The 21129-nt window shown below is 36.7% G+C and overlaps 4 protein-coding genes across 4 annotated transcripts; 2 read left to right on the forward strand and 2 right to left on the reverse strand.

Annotated features, from left to right (window-relative positions):
- Nucleotides 1-839: 839 nt before the first annotated feature.
- Nucleotides 840-7832, forward strand: C922_02016 (hypothetical protein; the record flags this gene model as incomplete). The annotated part of the gene is made up of 1 exon (XM_008817615.1): nt 840-7832. One exon carries the CDS (start codon nt 840-842, stop codon nt 7830-7832), a length of 6993 nt encoding a protein of 2330 aa, XP_008815837.1.
- A 977-nt stretch (nt 7833-8809) lies between these two features.
- On the forward strand, nt 8810-11875 carry C922_02017 (hypothetical protein; the record flags this gene model as incomplete). The annotated part of the gene is made up of 3 exons (XM_008817616.1): nt 8810-10875; nt 11114-11234; nt 11471-11875. The coding sequence occupies 3 exons, from the start codon at nt 8810-8812 to the stop codon at nt 11873-11875; spliced, it is 2592 nt and encodes an 863-aa protein (XP_008815838.1).
- A 1118-nt stretch (nt 11876-12993) lies between these two features.
- Nucleotides 12994-15050, reverse strand: C922_02018 (hypothetical protein; the record flags this gene model as incomplete). Its single annotated transcript, XM_008817617.1, has 3 exons — nt 12994-14638; nt 14810-14865; nt 14961-15050. The coding sequence occupies 3 exons, from the start codon at nt 15048-15050 to the stop codon at nt 12994-12996; spliced, it is 1791 nt and encodes a 596-aa protein (XP_008815839.1).
- A 3337-nt stretch (nt 15051-18387) lies between these two features.
- On the reverse strand, nt 18388-20408 carry C922_02019 (hypothetical protein; the record flags this gene model as incomplete). Its single annotated transcript, XM_008817618.1, has 2 exons — nt 18388-20067; nt 20220-20408. The coding sequence occupies 2 exons, from the start codon at nt 20406-20408 to the stop codon at nt 18388-18390; spliced, it is 1869 nt and encodes a 622-aa protein (XP_008815840.1).
- Nucleotides 20409-21129: the final 721 nt, after the last annotated feature.

The raw sequence follows: 21129 nt of genomic DNA on the forward strand, positions 1-21129 counted from the left end.
TTTCTGTTTTTTTTTCCCACTCCTCGAAATGTTTCATTTTATTTTGCGTTGGCTAGCTTTTCCTTTTAAGCTAAGACCCACAGAGGATGAAATAAAGTACCAGAATTGATACAATATATATTTATATGTTGACCCTCCTATAGTGGTGTCACGAAGCATAAAGATATATGCTTATTTTTACAATTCCTGTGTAAACACATGGAAAATTTTACAATATTTGTTTCATAAAAGGCGATGCTCCATTTTCACTACGTTCGGCGCTGGCACGAGTGAGCGGCACGACGGTGGTGCGATTTTGTTCATATGTTGTGCGGACGAAAACGAAGAACGCAATGGAACACTACCTAAATTAAGAGAGAGAAAAAAAAAAGATGGATACAAATGTACATATGCCTATTTTTGAAAATCCCCAACTTACACGCGAGATCCAACTGCACTTTTCAAAACCTTGTGCGACGGCCGCGTGCGTAAATTAGATTTCTTGCATTTTTTTCTAAAACACCATAGCATAGGATCAGTTGGCGCGAAATGAGGAAGCCATATTTTCCCTTGGAATTCCCACCCCAAAAAAAAAAAAAAGCGAAAAGGGAAACACCTGGAGGAGGGTAGATCGCACGAAAAATAGCAGCAAATAAAAACAAACAAGAGAGTCCAAGCAGATCACCACAAAATAGCAGGACGCTCCCCTTGAGGAAAAGAGAAAAAGTTTTCTTCCCTTTTAGCAAACGGTTCGTAGAAGTATAAGGCAGGACAAAAGCCATATTGTACATAAAGGTGGTAACGAAGCATACAACATTTCTGATAAGAAAAACTGTAATTCCAAAAATGCTAAGAATGAGATGAATGTGAACAAGTCAGCAAACGTAAAGTCGGGGGCAGGGCCGAAAAATGGAGAGCTGGATGTGGATATCACTGGGGAAGTAAAAGGTCCGCAAAAGTTCAGGTTCGTAATTGAACACATAGATTTCTGCCTCTTTTGTAAAAAGAAGAAGGAAAAAAATGAGGATGCCACTGAGGGCGGAGGACTTAACCACTGCGGTGCGGATGGCGCAAAGGACGACAGCGAAGACGATGATGGTGTTGATGCGAAAGAGGGAGACGTTCAGATCGATCCCAAGCGACTAAGCTTTATAGGCAAAACGTACGACTTTTTGAAGAAGAAAAGCTTCAACCCAAAGCATTTAAAAAGGTTAGAAAATGCCCAATACTTTGAAAAGGTATTATGGGCCCATTATAACATATACGAGAGGCCCTATCTTCTAAAAAACAACGAGGTTTTTTTTTGCATGGATGGTGCCCAAGAAAGTACATACAAGTTGTACATAAAACACATACTATCGCTTATCGTTTTTATTTGCTATAAATATGAGGAGAAGGGGAAATACGAAATTTGGGATCAGATAATTTACAACAGAATAGACGAATTTGAAAAGTTGGTGGAAATCGAAAGGAAGAATTACACCTCAAAGGAAAACTACAAAATTGATGAGCGGTTTAATATGTATAAGGAATTCCTTGTACAGAAAATTCAGAGCTTATTTTTTAATACCCTCAAATTGATTAACTATAACTTTGTTTTTAGTGAGTACATGCGAAATGGGAAGCTAAACGGGGGAAGCACAGAGGAGACAGAAGATATTATAAGGACATGCACGAGGCGTGTATTCAAATTAGACTTTTTGGAGAAATCCTTTGTCATACAGTTTTTTATAAATATTTATTCCAGTATAGACAAAAAATTTCTCTTCAAATTGTGCCTTGATCTGTGCAACCCCTTCATTTGGAACTGCGTAAATTACAGTTACTTAAACGAATTTCTGTTTCAGACGAGCAAAGAAGCGAAAGTGTTGTATAATAATCTGCTAAAGGTTATGGAAAAGAAATATTTAAATGGGAGGAGTTACAACGTGCTCGGTGTGTATACGTGCAGTTGTGGTATAGTCCACCAGGACGATGTTAAGAAGGAAGAGTATGATGAGGGTATCATTCTGTTTGTTAACAAAAATGAGTTTTTTTACAACTTGATAAATTACTTTCTAATCGTTTTGGACATCTTTGAGGGAGAGTCCGAAGAAATGGATGATCTAGCCAGTGATTCTTCCATCTCCTCGAGGAGCGACACAGACAGTGAAAATGAAGAGCTAGACGAGTGCGAAAAGTATTTGGAAATGTTTAATGATGAGGAGGGTAATATTCCCAATGAGGACAAGTCACCGTTAAGTAGTGAGAAGCTTGGGGATGATTCTGTACCAGTGGGTGAGGGGGACACGAAAGAGATTGTCCCCTCGAATGACAACGCGAAGGATGATATGGGTAGTGACGCAAGCGATAAAGGGGGGAGTGTTACGGACGACTCGGTGGACGATGAAGAAGAGGGCGTTACTACAAATGGGCATTCAGCCAAACGTGCAAAGAGAGTTGCATCTGGCGGGGGGGAAGCTGCCACCATAAATGCTACAGGCGTTGACAGTGGGGAGGACGGGGTCCGTGACGAGGTGGTAGACTTCCTCGAGTCGGTCGAAGCGTACGCAAAGTACATCTACAGCGAGGACGAAGAGGATGGAAGTTATGTGAACCACAGCGAACATAAAAAGGAAGAAATACTACGCATGTTTCGCAAGTATGAAGGAAAGCTAAAGGGGAAAAATAAACACAGGTACAACACACGTAAGGTTAGAAGAAGCAGGAGGAAGCATACCTGGGAGGACAAAAAATTTCGAATTTTGTTTGTTGAGAAGTGCGTGGAATTTTTTATCGATCTTTTAAGTCAGCTTTACTCGAGAAGGATACTGTACATTCTTATAAAGCATTTTAATGTGTTAATTTATTGCAAAATTTCTAGTCTTAACAGGAAAAGGAAGTTTAAAGAACTGATAAAGCTGTTAAAATATTACATGGAAATGTATATAAATAATTTTTCGGGGAAGCCATTAACTTACCTAGAAATAAGCAACGAGCATTACAAAAACTTTGAGTTTTTCCAAACGTTTTGCTACAAACATTTTAAGGAGCACACGGTGTTAAAAAATTACTACCTGAAGTCGGTTTTTTTGATGAACAAGAAGAGGGAGCTGCTGGAGAATCTGTCCAAGCTGGAGGAGCGGGAGTTGCTGTTCCTGTGCGAGAAGTTGAAGTATTTGGTGCGTGAAGAGCAGGCAGCCGAGAATGCTAACGTCGTAGCTGAGAATGCTAATCATGTCGAGGGGGACAGCAAATTCCGGGGGAGCAAATGGAGCAGGGACAGCGGGCGACTGTTCCAAAATATGACCCTGTTTAGGGGAAAGCAGAAACTGTTCTACATAACTGTGCTAATCGAAAATTTGAGTTTTAAGAGCAACATCTTTGAGGAGATAGACAAACAATGTGAGTACCCGAACGAGAAGGACCTATTCGATAGTGTCCTGATAGACACGAAGGACGACATGAAAAAGAAGAGGAAAACCTTTCTCTACACCAAGCCGTTGTTCAAACTGAATTTGCAATACCTATGCATTAACGACTATGTGTTCAGAATATATAATTTGTTTAAACTGCAGAGTTATTACGACATCAGGAAAAACGTTCTGGAGTATGTATACGAAACGAATCCAAAAAATAGAAAGGTGAATGAGCATACCGTGTGTAGATATGTCTTCGAAATGGACGAGCGGAGTGAGTACAACAGGGACGATAATGAGATGAATGGCGAAGGAAAGAAGAGACGAAGGAAGAGAAAACATGAAGGAGAGTTATTAGGGGACAACCAAATAGATACAGAGGATGGATTTTCATCGTATAAGAGCATGAGCCACCCCTACAATGAGTACCAGCTAAATTCCATAGTGCAGGATGTGAACAAAATTGAAAACACCTATTTTGCAAATGAACGAAGAATGAGCAATAAAATCGATTCCTTCAAAATTGTAAATGTAGATAACAACAGCAAGAAAGTAACGGCAGAAATAATCATAGATCTCAAGTACAAGTACTACGAAAGAGTCAATAACGAGTGGAACATGATTAGACCGTGCGACATTTTATTTCTTGTCTGTGTAAAGAATTACACAAATTACTATAAGAATAAAATAAACGTCATTAATGATGGAGATTTGAAGAATCTACTTGGAATTAACTACATCAGAGGGTGTGAAGTGTTTAAGTTTGCTAACTTTGTAGAAAACGGTGAAGAGGGAGATGCGGAGAAAAGCAGCTTGAAGAGGATCACTGTATACTTGGATTATCATCAGTACCAGAAGGATATTCTTAACGATCCAGAAATTTACAACTCATTCAATTTACTAGTGAGGAGAAAACAGAAGGAAAACAATTTCTTCTACATTTTGAACAACATCAAAACGTTAATTATGAATCCCGATGATGCGGTTATACCATTTTGGGTGCACGACATGTTTTTGGGCTACTGTGATGGTTCGCTCAAGTACTACCAAAAGTCACTGCCGCGGAGGGACAGCGCGGAGGGGGATAGTCAATCGGGGGGGGGACACGGAGGAGAGAGTCAATCGGAGGAGAAATCAGCAGAGGATCCATCGGAAGAAGGAACCCAATCGGAGGAGGAATCAGCAGAGGATGCATCAGGAGGAGAAAGCCAATCGGAGGGGGTCTCTGCAGAGGATGCATCGGGAGAAGACTCATCAGACGATGCAAACAGTGATAGTAAAAACAGATCGGGCAGTCCCAGAGCGACGAAATTGTTGAAGAGCTCTCTGGTGTGCAATCGGGAGAAGCTAAATTTTATAAGAAACAGCATCGATGATATTAATTATTTGAACACGTTCATAAACATCTTGCATGTGATAAAAACGACGAACGTTGCGTATCTTTGCATCGACTCGTCGTATATGAATGTGTCTAGCGGTGGCGACAAAATAGATGTGAAGAATCTACTGAATGAGTATATTGAGCCCCTGTTTTTGAGCTACGTACCGATCAAATATGGAAACAAGAAGAAGTCACTTGAAAAGGATGTGCTGCAAAGGAATATCCTCGAAAGTTTGTATTATCACATTTGTGTGATTAATGGATACGCCACAGATGAGATGGGATTTGTCTCCAATTTTGTAGAGAACATTAGGATTGCTTATCGGTATGGGGATTATTGTATCTTCCAATTTGTGTTTAAGGCGAAAGAGTATTTCTTAATTTTGAACAGCTACGTGAGAAGGGGAAAAAGTGGAGGCCGACACCTTGGACCCATAATCAAGGGGGAGGGACAGAAGAAGGGAGAAGAGAAAGCAGGTGAAGAAGGCGATGCGGACGAAGTGGACAAACCGGACGAACCGGACGGAGAGGTTACCACAATTGATGACCGAAGACAAGTGCAAACTTTATTCGACCAAAATGTGAAACGATCCATAGGATATTTAAGCCTAAAAGGGAACATTTACAGGATACCGAATAGGATCTACGATGATCAGGACTACCCGTTAGAGGGGTTGCTTGTTCACACGAAAAAGAGGAACAGAAGTAATGTCGCGCTGGCGAAGAGAGGAGGCGCCGAAAATGGCGCTGACGAGGCAAACGTCGTAGAAGCAACAAGTGGTGGCGAGGCGAAAAAAAGGATGTACTACACAGAAAGGCAAATAGAATGTATAAAGAGCGGGCTGTATGAAGGAATAACCATCATCGAGGGAGTTCCAGGCAGCGGGAAAACCAGCATACTAAATAAGATCATTAATATACTCTTTAACAACAAAACGAAGGAAAAAATTCTCATATGTACACACAGTAATAGTTGCCTGAACTACATTTTTAACTTGCTCGTTAAGGAAAATTTGATTCACCAAAAATATCTGTGCAGAGTAGGTATGGGAGAATTGGATATTGAAAATTTAAGAGCCGAGTACGAGGAAGTGGAAAGGAACTTAGCCAGAAATGGTATTAGTAGAGGGAATGAGAACAGCATCGTGAAAAAAGCAGGGAAGGATTTTTTTGATGAAGACGATAATTTTAATTTTTCGAAATATGGAAGAATCAATTATATGATCGACTTAAGACAAAAATTATTGAACGAAGTAAATCTGTTATCCGAATCGAGTAGCAGCCAGAAGATATATCACTGCTTGTCGGCTACCCAGTATTATGAGAATCATGTGAAGAAACGTATTATCAATTTTTTTAAGTTTATTGAAATTTATAGGAAAAACGGAAATGAGGAGGATTTTTTCAAATCGTGCATCACAGCATCGGTTGACGATTACGACGTTTATAACTTATTTTTGTGCCCAAAGGTGTATGTGGAGGGACGTGAAAATGTGGAGGACTTAATATGGAGAGGGGGGAAGGAAACAACGCGGTGTACTTGCAAGGAGGTGGAAAAGCTACAGATACTGGACGAAGACAAAGAGTGCTTTTATTTAATTCATCCAGAAGATCAATTGGGTAGTTTGCAGCTGAGCATGTATAGTGTTCTTTTCCCGTTTAAAAAGTACCTAAATTTGAAGCTGCATAAAGTTGGAATCGATGAGTATTTGGAGTATAAGGGCGGTTTCCTCGAGAGGGAGAGAAGCACACAGGGGGGGGAAATGGAAGAAGTGGAAAAAGATGCGGAAGTAGAAGCGAAACAAGAAAAAGGGCAAGACGCTGAATTGTTAGCCCAATCGGGGGATGTCCCCACCCCGCGCAGCATCTTCAACGGAGATGTAAGCGGCATGACGTTCAAAAACAACGAGGACGATTTATACGTGAGCAAGTACTATTTAGCAATGTTGATAAAAAATTTCGAACATCTGAATGACTGTAGAGCATTCGAGGTGTTAAAGAATCAGCGCGAAAGAGGAGTGTACATCATAGCGAAGCTGGCGAGGGTCATCGCAATGACGTGTACACATGCAAGCATAAACAGAAGCAAAATAGCCAAACTACAATTTTACTTTGACAATATTATTATCGATGAGTGCACCCAAATTACGGAGAATGACACGTTTTTACCCCTCCTGCTGCAAGAAAATAGATACTATAAGAGCAAGTTAAAAAGAATAATTTTCGTTGGCGATTCGAACCAGCTACCACCCATTATAAAAAATAAATATATAAAAAATTTTGCAAACTATGAACAATCCTTGTATAAAAGATTTCTAAGATTAGAATTGCCATCCATTTATTTGAATGAACAGGGACGTATGAGAAATGAGATTTGTAACATATATAAATATTTTTACAGCAAGTACAATATCCAAATAGCCAATCTGGAATGCATTAATAGGGACAAATTTCTGAAGAATTTCAATCCAGGATTTACTTATACCTATCAGTTTATACACGTGGAGTCGGAGGAGTACACACCGGTGCCTTATTTTTACCAAAATTTGCTGGAAGCAGAGATGGCTGTTGCTATTTTTGTCTACATGCGACTGCTAGGATACGCCAGTGAAGTAATCACCATTTTGACCACATACAATGGGCAGAAAGAACTGATACTGGACATTTTAAAAAAAAAATGCCTATGCAATAAGTTGATCGGAATGCCAAAAAAAGTCACGACAGTGGACAAATACCAGGGAAAACAAAACGACTATGTAATTATTTCGCTCGTTCGGTCTAGAAGTATTGGGTATATGAAAAATATTAAAAGACTTATTGTTGCGTTTTCACGTGCAAGATTTGGTTTATACGTAGTTGGAAATTATAATTTGTATAAGAAGAATTACGAATTTAAGAAGCCGCTATATTTTTTTAGGAAGAACAGATTGGAGCTGTCGTTGCAAATGAACGAGCAGTTCGATACGGCCCAACGGGAGGGTAGCTCCCCCACAGTCATCGTAAAAGATTTGAATCACTTTTACTCAATTATATATCCCTTGGCCAATGCTCACCTGCAACATGGTTGTGCGTAGGGAGAGACGACACTCGGAAGGAACGCATATATATACATGCACATGTGCTTACGGAATTGCTTGTATTTAGTAAAGACACACGCATACTTTCTTCACGCGTTTGCGCTAACCCGCCCAGGGAGAGGAGGGGATTCCATTTTAGAGTAAATAGTATCAGTGCAAGATTATCCAGAAAAGGAATTTCATTCCCAAGCCCTTTTAAAATTATTTGACACATTTTTGTTTACCTGTGAAATGCGTTTTACTCTTGTTCTCCCGTTTTTTTTTTTTTTTTTTTCTAAATTTTATTTTGTTCAACGGTTTATGGTTCCGTACAAGATGTTTTTCCTGTCCCCGTCCTAATTTTAAGATGTGTATATAGTTAACAGATGTTTTCGTCTTGTAACATTCTGTATCACAGAGACAATTCGTCGTTCTTTCTAATGTGCGGAGGTACGAGGAAGAGGTGAATTAATTCAGCCCTGTTGCTACACCTGGTGTGTATTTAATTTTTTCCCTCAGGAATTTTTTATTTTCTTAACATGATGTTAGGTAGGCCTTCCTTGTTTGTCCCTACGTATAGTTACGCGTTCCCGTTTTGAGATTTCCTTCAAAATGACTTTCTTCTTTTTGTAAAAAAGTTCGCGAAATATAGCATTTTGCAGGGCAAACCGTTTCAACAGAATTTGCATCGTATTTCGCAAACGCGTGGAAACTGTGAGGTCAACTTTTTTTTCATTATTTATAGAAAAGGGTAAAGTAAAATAATTGTTTAAGAGCGAATTTGTCCTTATTACGTTGCAAATAATAAGTGAAAAAAAAAAATAAAATAGAATAAATAAGCAGAAAGCGCGAGAAAAAGGAATGTACCCAAATATTATACAAGAAATTATGTAGCAATATATACCATAGAAAAAAAAAAAAAAAGGTTTCCCTTAAAGCTTCCTTTTTGTTTCTTGTTCCTTCCCCTCAATTTTAAATGTTCCATTTATCGGAAGATGGAAATTCCTTTTGACGAAGAAGGAAATAACGCAAATGGAAAGATCAATAGAAGCCCATCTAACTGTGCTAACGTTTCGGGGGTATCCTCCGAGTCGGTTTTTGGTGCAAGAAAAAGTGACGACGATTGTGATGGTGATGACCGCGATGGTGACCACCATGGTGATGTTGCATATGGAATCCCTTTGGGGGGCTCTTCTCACGCTGCCACTAGCGAAGGTGTAAGCTTCTACGATGCGGAAAGCGTAAATGGGGCAAAAGGACATTCAGAGAGGAAATTCAACAATGAGGAGGAACACTCGCGGGAACACTCACAGGAGCACTCGGAGGATCTGTTAAAAGGGAATATTAACGAAGGGCGGCTGTTGTCTCGCGACGAAATGTACAATTCATACACGGATGACGAGTTGGAAAAGTTTTTTGAGGATGAAGAAAATGAAATGGACGGAATGAACAACAAATCTGAGCATTTAATACAGGGAGACCGCTTAGGAGTAGACAATTCTTCCTCGATAAAAGATGGGACATGGCTGCCAAAAGGGGACGATAACCATGTGCTCAAAAAAGGCCATAGCAATTTTTTAGGGGAAGAAGAATATGAAAGTTTTTACAGCAACAAGGATTTTTCGCCCTCTTCGCGATGTACCAAGGGCGGAATGAAACCATTTGATGAACATAAAGAGGAAGGGTCGGACAACTCCTCCCACAATAACACCGTTATCAATAAAAGTTACGAGAAACATTTTAAGTTGGGGACTAAGAAGCTGACGTTAAATACGGACGTCACGGACACCAATGATTTGGGAAACGGACTAAATGATGATTTGTCCTTTATGAGCAACTCGTCGCACAGTGCTTCGAGGCCGAATTTGGTAGAGAAGGAGAAAAAGGCAGAGTCAGGTCGGAGTAATTCTGTGGGGGGAGATATCGACAGCGTGAAGGGAGGCAATATTGGCAATGTTGGGGAGGGTAAATGTGACCCTGAGGGGAAAAACCTAAACGAAACGGTGAAAGAAGAAAAAATAAAGCGCGAAGACGCAGGCACCAACTCCGCCGAAGGGGAGACATCAAAAAATGAAATTTCTCAGGGGGACGAGTTAAGTAGTCCACAAAAGGATGACATGACAATCACAAATGAACATAAGGTCAAGGAAGGAAGGCCCCATTTGTGTGATGCGAAAAACGAAAATGAAGAAAAAGACGAAGTGGAAAGTGAAAAGTTGAACAATCTGGACAGTCTACACTATTTTGAAAATAAAGAATCTGAAGAGAGTTCAAATAATTCGAAATTTTTAATTAAGAAAAAGAAAATTCATGAAGATCAAAGCACCCCCTTGTGGTATAAACATAAGAGGCACTTTTTTATTTTCACTTATTCTGGGAAACCAGTCTTTACAAGATATGGTAATGAAGAAAATTTGACAAGTTTTTATGGGACTCTGTTAGCAATTATATCAAAAATTGAGTCATTTTCCTTTTCAGACGTTAGTACAGATACAAAGACAAATAAAGGGTGCACAGGAATGTACCCAAAAAATTCCTTAAAATGTATTATGAGTAAAAATACCAAGGTGGTTTATTTGGACAAGGAGGTTTTATGTTTAGTGTGCATTTCTAAGGCTAATGAATGTACCAACTACATTTTGCAGATTTTAAATTATATGTATTTTCAAATTATATCTTTATTAACCAAAAGCATTGAAAAATCTTTTCAAATAAAACCGTCATTTGACATAAGATATTTGTTGGACGGTGCTGATGTCCTCATGTGCAATTTAATATCTTCATGCTCTAGAAATATGTATTCCATTTTTGATGGTTTTGAGCCCTTGCCATTAAAACAGGATTATCGGAACAAAATTCACAATTTGATTTCTTCCTTCAAAATTAACAACGTCCTGTTGTCCTTCTTAATTGTGCATGATAAAATTATAGGCATATCTGTATCCAAGTATGCTATCCATTCGATGGACGTGATAATCCTTATCAATATGATAACGTCCATGAAGTCCTTTAAAAATGCTGAATCGTGGACGCCCATTTGTTTGCCTATTTATAACCCAAAGTATTAAAAAGAGAAAAAAAAAAATGAAAAATGCCTTACGTCGCATCTGTGTGTGGAGGCGAATATCGCCGCGATGAAGCGCTGGATAAAAAAGAATAAAATAAGATAAAAATAAAATTGATTGCAAAAGTGCGCGAAAATCTGGAAAGGAGATTTCCCCCGCTGAATTCATTCCTTTCGCATTTTTCCTCCCCTTTCTGAATTCATTGAATTCGGATTTCCCCCCCCTCTTTTTCAGCCTTTTCCTGTATGCCTACATCAACTACATTAGGAAGAAAATCTGCTGCGTGTACATCTGCTCGTATGCGTCGTCCCGAGACTTTTTCCACCTCTCCAGACACACCTCCATGATTGAAACGGTTAGTGAAAGATTCAACAGAAAGGATAAACGTTGCATACATAACGTGTTAAAGGGAAAAAAAAACAAAAACGATAACCCCTCGGCCGTGTATATAATATGCGCGTTATGTGATATGCGTGCCGTTTAGTAAAGTTTACGCGGATGTACATAGCGCACATTTGAGCATGCATGTATACATATGATCCCCTCCCCCCGCTTTTCCTTTCCCTTCCCGTTCTTTTTGGCTCTCCGCAGATGCTAATCAGCTCGGGTTGCTACGACGAAATTGTGAAAGCGTCAGAAAACTGCCCATTCGCGCTCCCAGAAATCCCGGGCATTGACATCATTCACGTGTGCTACTACATCCCATACCTGAAGCAGTATTATAGCTCCAAAATTAACCTCGATAAGGTGAAAAGAATTTTCAGAGTGTACCAAAAGTGCGACGACATATTAAGAGATTCCAAATTACCTGCTCAAATATATCTGGAAGCGGAGTATGAAAAGTTTTATTGCATCAAAACGAATCTCTATCACTTATATTTGTCCGTCCCGTTTCATGTAGAGGTGAACGATGATAATATCAATGAAATTTTAAAAGTTATAGCGGCGCACCATAAGGAAATATTTATTAACAACATAAAGCAGATTACTTCGTAATTTGCGGTTTCGCAACACAAGGCGTTTCGCATAATTGGGGAGTAAGTGCGACATAGTTGTTTGCTAGACCCATTACGTATGCACCCCAAAGGTATAGTTTACGGTGTATCACTTCATAGCTTTTTATTAAGAATGAATTGTTCCCATGTTTGAATTGATTCGAGTGTTTCAAATTGGTCTACATCGCTTCGAATTTTTTTTTTTCTAGTTTGATTTTTTATTAATTGCGCTGCTGTGGAACTAATCAGCTGCACAGTTGGGCGGGTGTCCCTTTTTGCAACGACCCCAGCTCAACCGATTCGTTTGGTTATTCTCTTTTATTTTACCCAACGGCCATGGTTCACGGGAATCACTATTATATTTCCCCTTTCAACAGAACTTTTTTTATCTGTTTTGTTTTAAAATTATGATGATCCGCGGTAAAAGGGCCATGCAACGGATGAATCTGTTAGAGTGAGGATAAGTCCGGCTGGTGTTTATTTTATTTTTTTGTGAAAACATGTGTATAAGGGATACAACGTAGAGTGGTAGATTACACGTTTACATGTTCATCTGCTAGGGGGGTGAAACAAAGCCAGTTTTGTTGACTCCTTTTTTCTTTCTTTTTTTTTTTTTTCTGCCAAGTGTGGCTGCCGAGGTTGCCGTAAATTCATGTAAGATTGTACTAAAAAGCTGTTGTTGATAGAAGAAAATAGGGTAAATAGTTTTGATTGGGAAATAATGAGAACTATAATATGTAAATTATCTTTTGACAAATTAGTGCAATTATGATACACACACAAAATAAAAGAGAAACTAGAATTTAATTTTTTTTGAAACATGTACAAATAAGTACACGGAGGTGAGCAAATACTAATTGGTAGGTTAATGGAAACAAAATTTAAGCCAGAGTATATTTATATACAGGAGGATGTACATATGCGGTTGTGCGTATGTGAAACTCCTGGTGCAGCTACGTAGAGTTCAGCAGGGATGTTCGGTGGGGAGGGTGTCCACTCCAGTTATTATACGTCAGGGGATTGGTGTATATATATAAAAGGTACACATATTTTTACATAGGGAAAGAAATAGTTACACTCACATTATGTACATATTTAAATGGCGCATCTCTGGATAGACTAATAAAACCAATCATCCTTGAATTCCCTAATTAGATGAACATAAAAAATAATAGCCTGTTTATTGCGCACCGTTTGGCCGGGAGTGAGCTTCGAAACGTCCTTCAGGGTAGTCATCTCTTCATTGAGGTTCTTTAAAATTTTCATCATAATTGTAATTTTGTTCATTTTCCTTTTTAGATGTGCTAAGGAATTACTTATTTTTCGATTATCACCCAGGGTGTCATTAAAATGGAAATTCCTGTTGTCTTTAATTTTTAAATATTCCTTCACCAATTTTTCGTATGTTTCTATTGGAATGGTCAGAAAGTGTTCATTTCCTTGGAAAGCAAATTTGTCTATTACTTTCTGATAACTTGGTTGATATATGCTGGAAGTTGTTTTAAGGAGTTCCACAAAGTGTGCGTAATCTTTGACGATCCGTTGGATTAATATTTGGTAAGCAATTAAATTGAAGGCTTGGATGAGCTGTCTATTTTGGTAAATGTCGTAAAGTTTTTTCTCGAGAGTTCGAACTTTTTTATCATCTAAATTGAAATCAAATTTACTTTTTACAAAAATTTTAAATTTGGTTTCTGCAATGTTGATTTCACTTTTTTCTATCATAAATAAGTTATAAGCATTCGACAGAATTTTATTTCCTTCTAAGTCTTCACTTTTTTCTTTTATAGATTTTATGATGTCATTATTTCTAAATTTTTCTATATTAAATAAATACAGAAAGAACGCTATCAAACATTTTAGGTCTCCATTTAGGTGTTTATTTAGTTTTACAAAGAGGGTATGGACATTGTAGTCAATAGTGTGATGTAGTATGCTAAGCATATCTTGGATAAACAAATCTACTGTCATAATATCTATCCGGAAATTGGCACTTGATTTTTCCCTATGCTCTACGTATTTATCATACAGATGAAGATGCAAATGATCTTCCAGGATTTCCATAGCATTATTTTCAAACATAACTGCAAAGGAATCGGAATCACGGTAATACTTGAGAGGAAATCTATGTAAAGCTGCATGCAAATAGTTTTCAATATGTTCCTCTACTTTCGAAATTTTACGAGCAAGGTCGCTTTGACGACGTTGTATGTCACTAATTAGGGCGTCATTTTCAAATGTTGAATATTCTTGCTCTATATCTATATTTAATTGAAGTTTTGTAAGAGCGAGGTAGCGACGTAAACTTTTTTCATTAAATACTAAATTTCCTTCGTCATTGAGGCTCAGGGTCATATCTGGTCCTATTATTTTTTCCAATTCTTTCTGATTATGTGCACTTGTGTTTTTAAAGAATTTGTTTATGTGATCTTTGGCCACATGGAGAATGTCTTCAAAATCCTTGCTTATATTATCTTGTAATTCTTTTAGCAAAAGTTGCATAGAAAGATATAAGGCTTTTTCCATTTGTAGACATTCTCCATAATTTGAAAAGAAGAGTTCCTCTACTAATTTTACGAACAAATTTCTCACATCATATTTGTCCCCGTCGTAACTTGAACTCCCAATGGATATTTCTCCTCGGTTAATTCTATGGTCCACTTCTCTTATTGTAACACCGGAATCGTTTACGATATTATCATCTTTGATGTACCATTCGTTAGATAAGTTTCTATGCCAATGTATTTTTTTAAACCCTTGTTCACTGTATTTCGAGAGAAGGGACGTGAAAAGGAAAAGGGGGTGAATGTGCACTGGGGTCCTCCTAATGGTGGAGGCACAGGGGAGCGCTTAAATAGACGCGAACCGGTATATACAAAAACGGACATGCGTGAGTGCGCTGGTGTTTTATATTCCGCGAAGACAGAAGCAGTACTTTTTTATATCAAGGTATGGGTTGATTCCTTGGAAGATAACATTTGCTGTTTTATTCTGGAAAAGGTTTAGGAAAAAAAAAAAAAAACGGGGGCCGGGGGAAATATGAGTTAAAAATAGGCAACTAAGGGGGGCGTGGTGGTTTTCTTTACATAATTTTTTTTACGAATCCTTTGGTTTCCCATTTGGTTTCCCTTTTGGTTTCCCTTTTGGTTGTCCATTTGCCGCGCATTGGGGTTCATTTTGTCACTTTTGTTTCTCTATATTTTGCCACCATCTTCGTTTCGTACCCCGAATAACTTAAGGTAATAAAGGACATATACGTAAGTTTTCATTTCAATTATCCTCAATAGTATAGTCTTATTCGTAGTCACTTAAAATTAAAAACTGGTGAACAAAATAAAGAGAAAAAAAACTTGCATTATTACTGCTTTATTTTTTTACTCTTATTTGCATAATATCTTCAGCATCAATATGTTCTTAGGGCTCTGTTTTTGTTCCTCATAAATGAATGAGGAAAATTTAGGTTTTTTATCATGTATACAAAACTGAGGAAGGTGTAAATTTTACAAATTTTTAAAATGGTAAATTTGCTTATCTATTTTGAAATTTTTCCTAATTCTAATCAATTTTGTAGAAAATTTTTTTGCTAAATTTTGTGAGAAAAATTCCTCTAATTTGTTTATAAGTTCTTTCTAATATAATTTTTTTAAATTAATTTTTTATTGATTTTTCTTCAGTTCTCTGCTTGTTATAAATGGCCATTTTATGTATAATTTAAAATAAAAACAAGAACTGGTTTATTAAATCATTTAATATCCTTTTTTTTTCATAATATTATTATATACATATATATGGGGGGTCGACTTAAATGGAACACAACGATTGCACTATTTTTTTTTCTTTTTTGTATACAGGTAGACGCAAAAAATATATATATCAGAAATACTTTATGACAATTTCTTTTCCTACTAATTTAAAATTAAGTTGGCCTGACAGTAAGAGGGAGACATAAACCTTTATATGTAAGTGTATATTTGGCCAAATTTGTTCTTTCTATTTGCGATGTTTTTTTATAATACGTTTTACAATTTTTTTAATTAATTCTTTTTTGTTCTTCTTTTCCTTCTTTTTTTACGTGCGGTTAACCTTAGTGTGTTAAATAAATTTTTCAAAAGTAAAAACTTAAACTTTAGATAATATATATAAAGGATTAAATCCGAAAACTATAAGCTGGCGCATATACAAGTGTAGGGCAATTTTTTTGTAATTGTTTTGCGAAATACACATCGTTCTAATTGTATATAAAACCATGTTTTGGTTTGCATATGAGATTATACATATTTGACCAAAATTGTTCACATATTTTTATATAATTTTTTTTTTAAACAGTTGAGTACGTAGAGTTATCTGTAGAACAAATGTTGGCAGAGAAAAAAAAAGCACATGAAAAAAGAAGTATATATAATAACCTCATAAATGAATAGATAAAAATGGCAGCCAAAAAAAAAAAAAAAAAAAAAGATGGAAGGAAGCCTTTTTTCACTAAATCAGAAAATTTTAAGCCATTTTTTTTTCGCCAAAGTAACATAGTTTTGCGGTAAATCTTTCCCTTACGATGTGTTCTAATTTTCCGTGAAAGGGGAAATGCTACTATTCGTTAACCTGCGCAAAGTAAAAAAATAAAAAAGAAGCAAACCTACTGAACAAGCAGAAACAAAGAGAATTTTGCTTTATTTCTGAAAAAGGCTTATGGATCACCACATATTATATACACATAAATATATACATGCGTGATAGAAGGGGAGCCAGAAATATATGGCTGATGAGATTTTACGGAGCTTCCTTTAGAAAAGAAAAAGGAAATAAATGTCCCACTTTGATTAAGGGGCTTGTTAACACACCTCCCTGCAAATTTAGTGGCAAAAAAAATGATACTAGAAATACGGAAAATTCTACAAGACTCCTTGACGTATAATGAAAAAAAAAGAAAAGGTAGTTAACCTTTTTTTTGGTGGCTGGTTTATTCTACTTTTTTTTTCGCCCTTTGACAAATAGATTTTATGTGTATTGTAGAGGAAAGTCTCATATAACTGCTTCCCATCCTTTTCAAGGGTCTCATATGCTAATTTTACGTTCTAGTAAGAAGGGTAAAACATAAAATTTGCCTAGGTATGAATGGATCACGTGTAACTCATTTTCGAGCTGTTCCTCTCCAATATAATCATCGCACAATGTGCATCAGTACAGTTTTAATGGTTATCAGTGAAACAAAATTTTTTGTCTATGAGTTTTTAACAAAATAATATGAAGCTGTACAATCCCCAAATCGTGATAACTTAAACAAATACTATTCATGAGTGGAGATATTGAAATCTTTAATTTCTATGGACGCGAAGAAAATAAACTTTTTTCTTTTTAATTTTTAAAAGGTGTGTCCCATTTTCTAAATACAGACTTCTTCTTTTAAACAAATCGAATACAGACACAAAGACGGAAAAAATAAAGAAAAAAGGTGAAAAGCTTGTGAGCTCATATCTTTGCGCAAATTTATGAGCACACTAAATTGAAAGGGGTGTGTAGCCTTCATCTTTTCGCTTTAATGATTAACGTCTTATTTTAAGAAATAAAATATACATTAAGTATTATGAACCAGCGTAATTTTTCCCTGTACATGATTGGTGTTACATTCTCGTTCCTTCCATAAGCGTGTTTGTTGATGTTTATGCGAACTTAATAAAAGGGACAACTGGTCGCAAGGGAACTGTTTGAACAGGAAAATAAGAGCGCATCTACCGGCATGTCCCACATCGAATAGAAAAGTACTTAACAGCGTAATTGCCCTGTGTAATCCTTTTTCGTTGTCTATCCATACAGAGGAGGGAGTAACTCACCCCCCGCCGTGTAATCATAAATATATATGTATATTCTTCATGGTGCATATTGAAGGGATGATTAACGAGCGTACCCAAATTTACGAAAAATTATGGGAGGGAAAAAAATAAACAAAAATAAAGCATTTAAGATAATCACTAAAACTAGCAGTTAATGAGGAGATGTAGGTGACTGTCATTCTACAGTGGAAATATACTGCTAAAGCTTTATGAGGTAAACAAATTGAGCGAAACGCAATGAACACACGCGAATTGTATAACGAATAAAAAGAAGTAAGAAGGCCATTTCAAAAAATGAGCCTTTTATAACACTTACAGTTGTCATCTGAAGTCAAACAATTTGGAAGAGAAAAAAAACGAAGTACTTAAAAATTCCCACGTGAGATTCACTTGGAAAAGTGTTAACACACATTTCACATTTTTTTTGGAGGGCAAATTGAACAAATTGGGAGGTCGGACAAATAGGACTCGATGCGCATGACGTTACGGTGACACGTCTTCTTAGAAGTCGCCTATTTACGTTATGGGGTGTGTGTCCCCGTTTGATTATTTTGGCGGGGTTTCAATGGTGAGAGGTGACGTTTGATGTTATGAAAAATTTCCAAAGATTCTTCTTTTGTTTTCGTCACAGATAGGGTAACATTTGTTCCCTTTTTTTTCGTAACAGATCTGGTAACATTTCATTTTAAGAGCTCAGTGAAATCTCTCCTTCATTGTGTTGCACATCATCTTCCACTTTTACGTTTGATTCGTAGAAATAGATCCTTGCCTGTTTCCATACTTCCCACGGTTTGACCTTTAACCAGTCCGCTTCGAGTTGCTTGATCCATACAGTCAGGTAATTCCACTTGTATTTTTTCCATTTTTCCCAGTGTTTCTCTTCTTTATCTATTAGGAAATGTTCCTTTTCGTTGACCCAATTTTCCCATTCCTGTTTTTCTCTTAACAATCTTTCTTTCCATTCCTTCCAATTTTCATCTTTATTTAAATCTTTCCGTTCTTCATCTTCATTTAAATCTTTACGTTTTTCGAAATTATTCCACTTTTCCTCTTCTTTCTTTTTCCAGTTTTTATTTTCCCATTGGTTCCATTTTTTCTGTTTCCAATTATCCCAATAATTAAAAAGCTCACCTGCATAATTTTCTTCATTTTTTTCTACTAATTTTGTCCACTTTACTTTCATAGGTCTTTTCCACTCCATTTCGATTATTCCTTTCCATTCCTTTTCATCCCATTTCGTCCAATCGTTTTCTTTATTGTCTATATAATCTCCTTCCAATTTGTTTGTAAATGCAACCCAATTGTACTGAATATTTGTGAGCCATTCTTTCCATTGACTTTCCTTTTTTTCAATCCACTTTTGCTTATGATGTTCAAAGGATTGTATAGAATTCCCCCACTCTTTTTCTGTATTGTTCATCCATTTTTTCCATTCCTCTGCTTTCCACTCTTCTGTCATTTCGCCATTTGGTTCTTCTTCCAGGCTTTGTTCTTCTTCGTATTCATTATCATGTGTTTCTTCTTTCACTTTGTTTTGTTCTACTTGTCCACTTGTGTTTCCTGCGTCTTGTGCATATGATTCGGGTGGTTTAACTTCCGCCTCTACTCCTTCCTTTATCTTCATTGCTTCATTTTTTCTCGTTTCATCTATTTCGTTTATCCACTTTTCTACTAAGGCCATCCTGCCTTCGTATGCTTCTGGCTCTGATGCTAAAGGTGGTGCCTGTATGACTGCATCTTGGGAATATAAATAGAGAGATGAATTAACCCCATCTTCTTCTTCGTTATCCTCTTCTAGTTCTATCTTTATTTCTTCTATTTCATCTTCTCCTGCAGTGTTCTTTACGCGAGCTTCAATTAGTTTTAAGCCTTGTTGAAATAATTCTAGGCCTTCATCAAATTCTGCGACTTTATCCTCAGGGATTTCTATTTCCTGCTTATATGATCCTAAATTGTCTTTCGGAAATTTCCCTGTGCCGTCATCAAGTTTTTCTATCAATTCTTCTATTATGCGTAACCCGTTTTGAATTTTTTTAACTCCATTTTCCATTATTTCTTTTTCTTCGTTATCATCTAACTTTATTTCTTGTTCCGGTTTGGTTACATACTGTGATGTTTCTTTTGTTCTTTTTATTAAATCGTCACTTTTGGCTCTTCCTGTTACTAAATCTATCTTCTTCCTTTCTGTTTTTACTCGCTTTTCTACATCTTTAAACCAATCCTGTAATTTTTTTACTTTTCTGTTATGATTTTCTACTTCCCTTAGCTGTTTTTCAATTTTCTCTTCCGTGCTGAGATCTCCATCTGGAGTTTCCAGCTCATCGTAGAATATTTTGTCGTTTTCTCGCGGCAGTCGGATTTGCGTCTAGGGTTCGGAGTGGAAGAATAAGAAGATAAGAATATGTGTAATGTTAGTATAACTTAGCTAGGTTTCATTTGTGATCTTAAAGGACAGGGGATGGGTGCAATTCAAATGTGCACATAGTATAGTGTGCACAAACTTGTGGTATACCATACCTTCATTTTTTTAAATTCATTATATAGATTACATAGAATGAAAGTCGTCACTGCTAAAACTAGATCGGAGACTGCCGAAACGATAAGCTTTTCTATCAGTCTTTTGGCGACATTTATTGCCGCATTTATGACAGGAGGGGCCAGGTTGAGTGGAGCTAATTTGCTATTCTGAAGTGCATTTCCTTCCATGTTTTCTTATATACTTTTTCGAAGAATAGTTAGTTATACTGAGGAGCGCTTTTTAGTGCTGTATACTTGGTTCGATTAATGGCGCGACCGTCGTCCACGGGATTTATAAAAAGGGGGCGAATACTTTTAATCGGTATTAAACAGACAGGAACGGAAAAGGAAGCGGAAAGAACAGAAGAATAGGAAGGGGGAAAAAAGAGCAGAATAGGAAGGGGGAAAAAAGAGCAGAATAGGAAGGGGGAAAAAAGAGCAGAATAGGAAGGGGGAAAAAAGAGCAGAATAGGACGGGGAAAGAAGAGGATAATTGGAAGGAAAAAGAATAGCAGTAAAAATAACAAGGCAACAAAAAAATACTTACATTACTAAATCGAAAAAATAGAACAGAAACACGGAAGGGATAAATCAAAAAAAGAAAAAATTTTTTTTCATTTAGCTGTGATTTAGAACCTTCATCCTATTTTTAAGTAGCATCTTTAATGTATAACCACCTTTTCCTGTTACGACAATTAGGTTTATGAAGTAGAGTAATTCGTTCAATATATATATATATATTTTTTTTTTTAAGGTGAAAAAAAAAAACAATATTTGTGAGAGATTAAATCGTTTTTTTTTTTTTGTTCATTTTGTTTATGCATGTCCGTGCATCACAGATTCTATGAGGTACAGTTTGTTCTTATGTACCAGTCTATTTATTTTGTTATTTATTTTGCAGTTTATTTTG

Source organism: Plasmodium inui, assembly GCF_000524495.1.
Source record: "Plasmodium inui San Antonio 1 unplaced genomic scaffold supercont1.6, whole genome shotgun sequence".
Lineage (NCBI taxonomy): Eukaryota > Apicomplexa > Aconoidasida > Haemosporida > Plasmodiidae > Plasmodium > Plasmodium inui.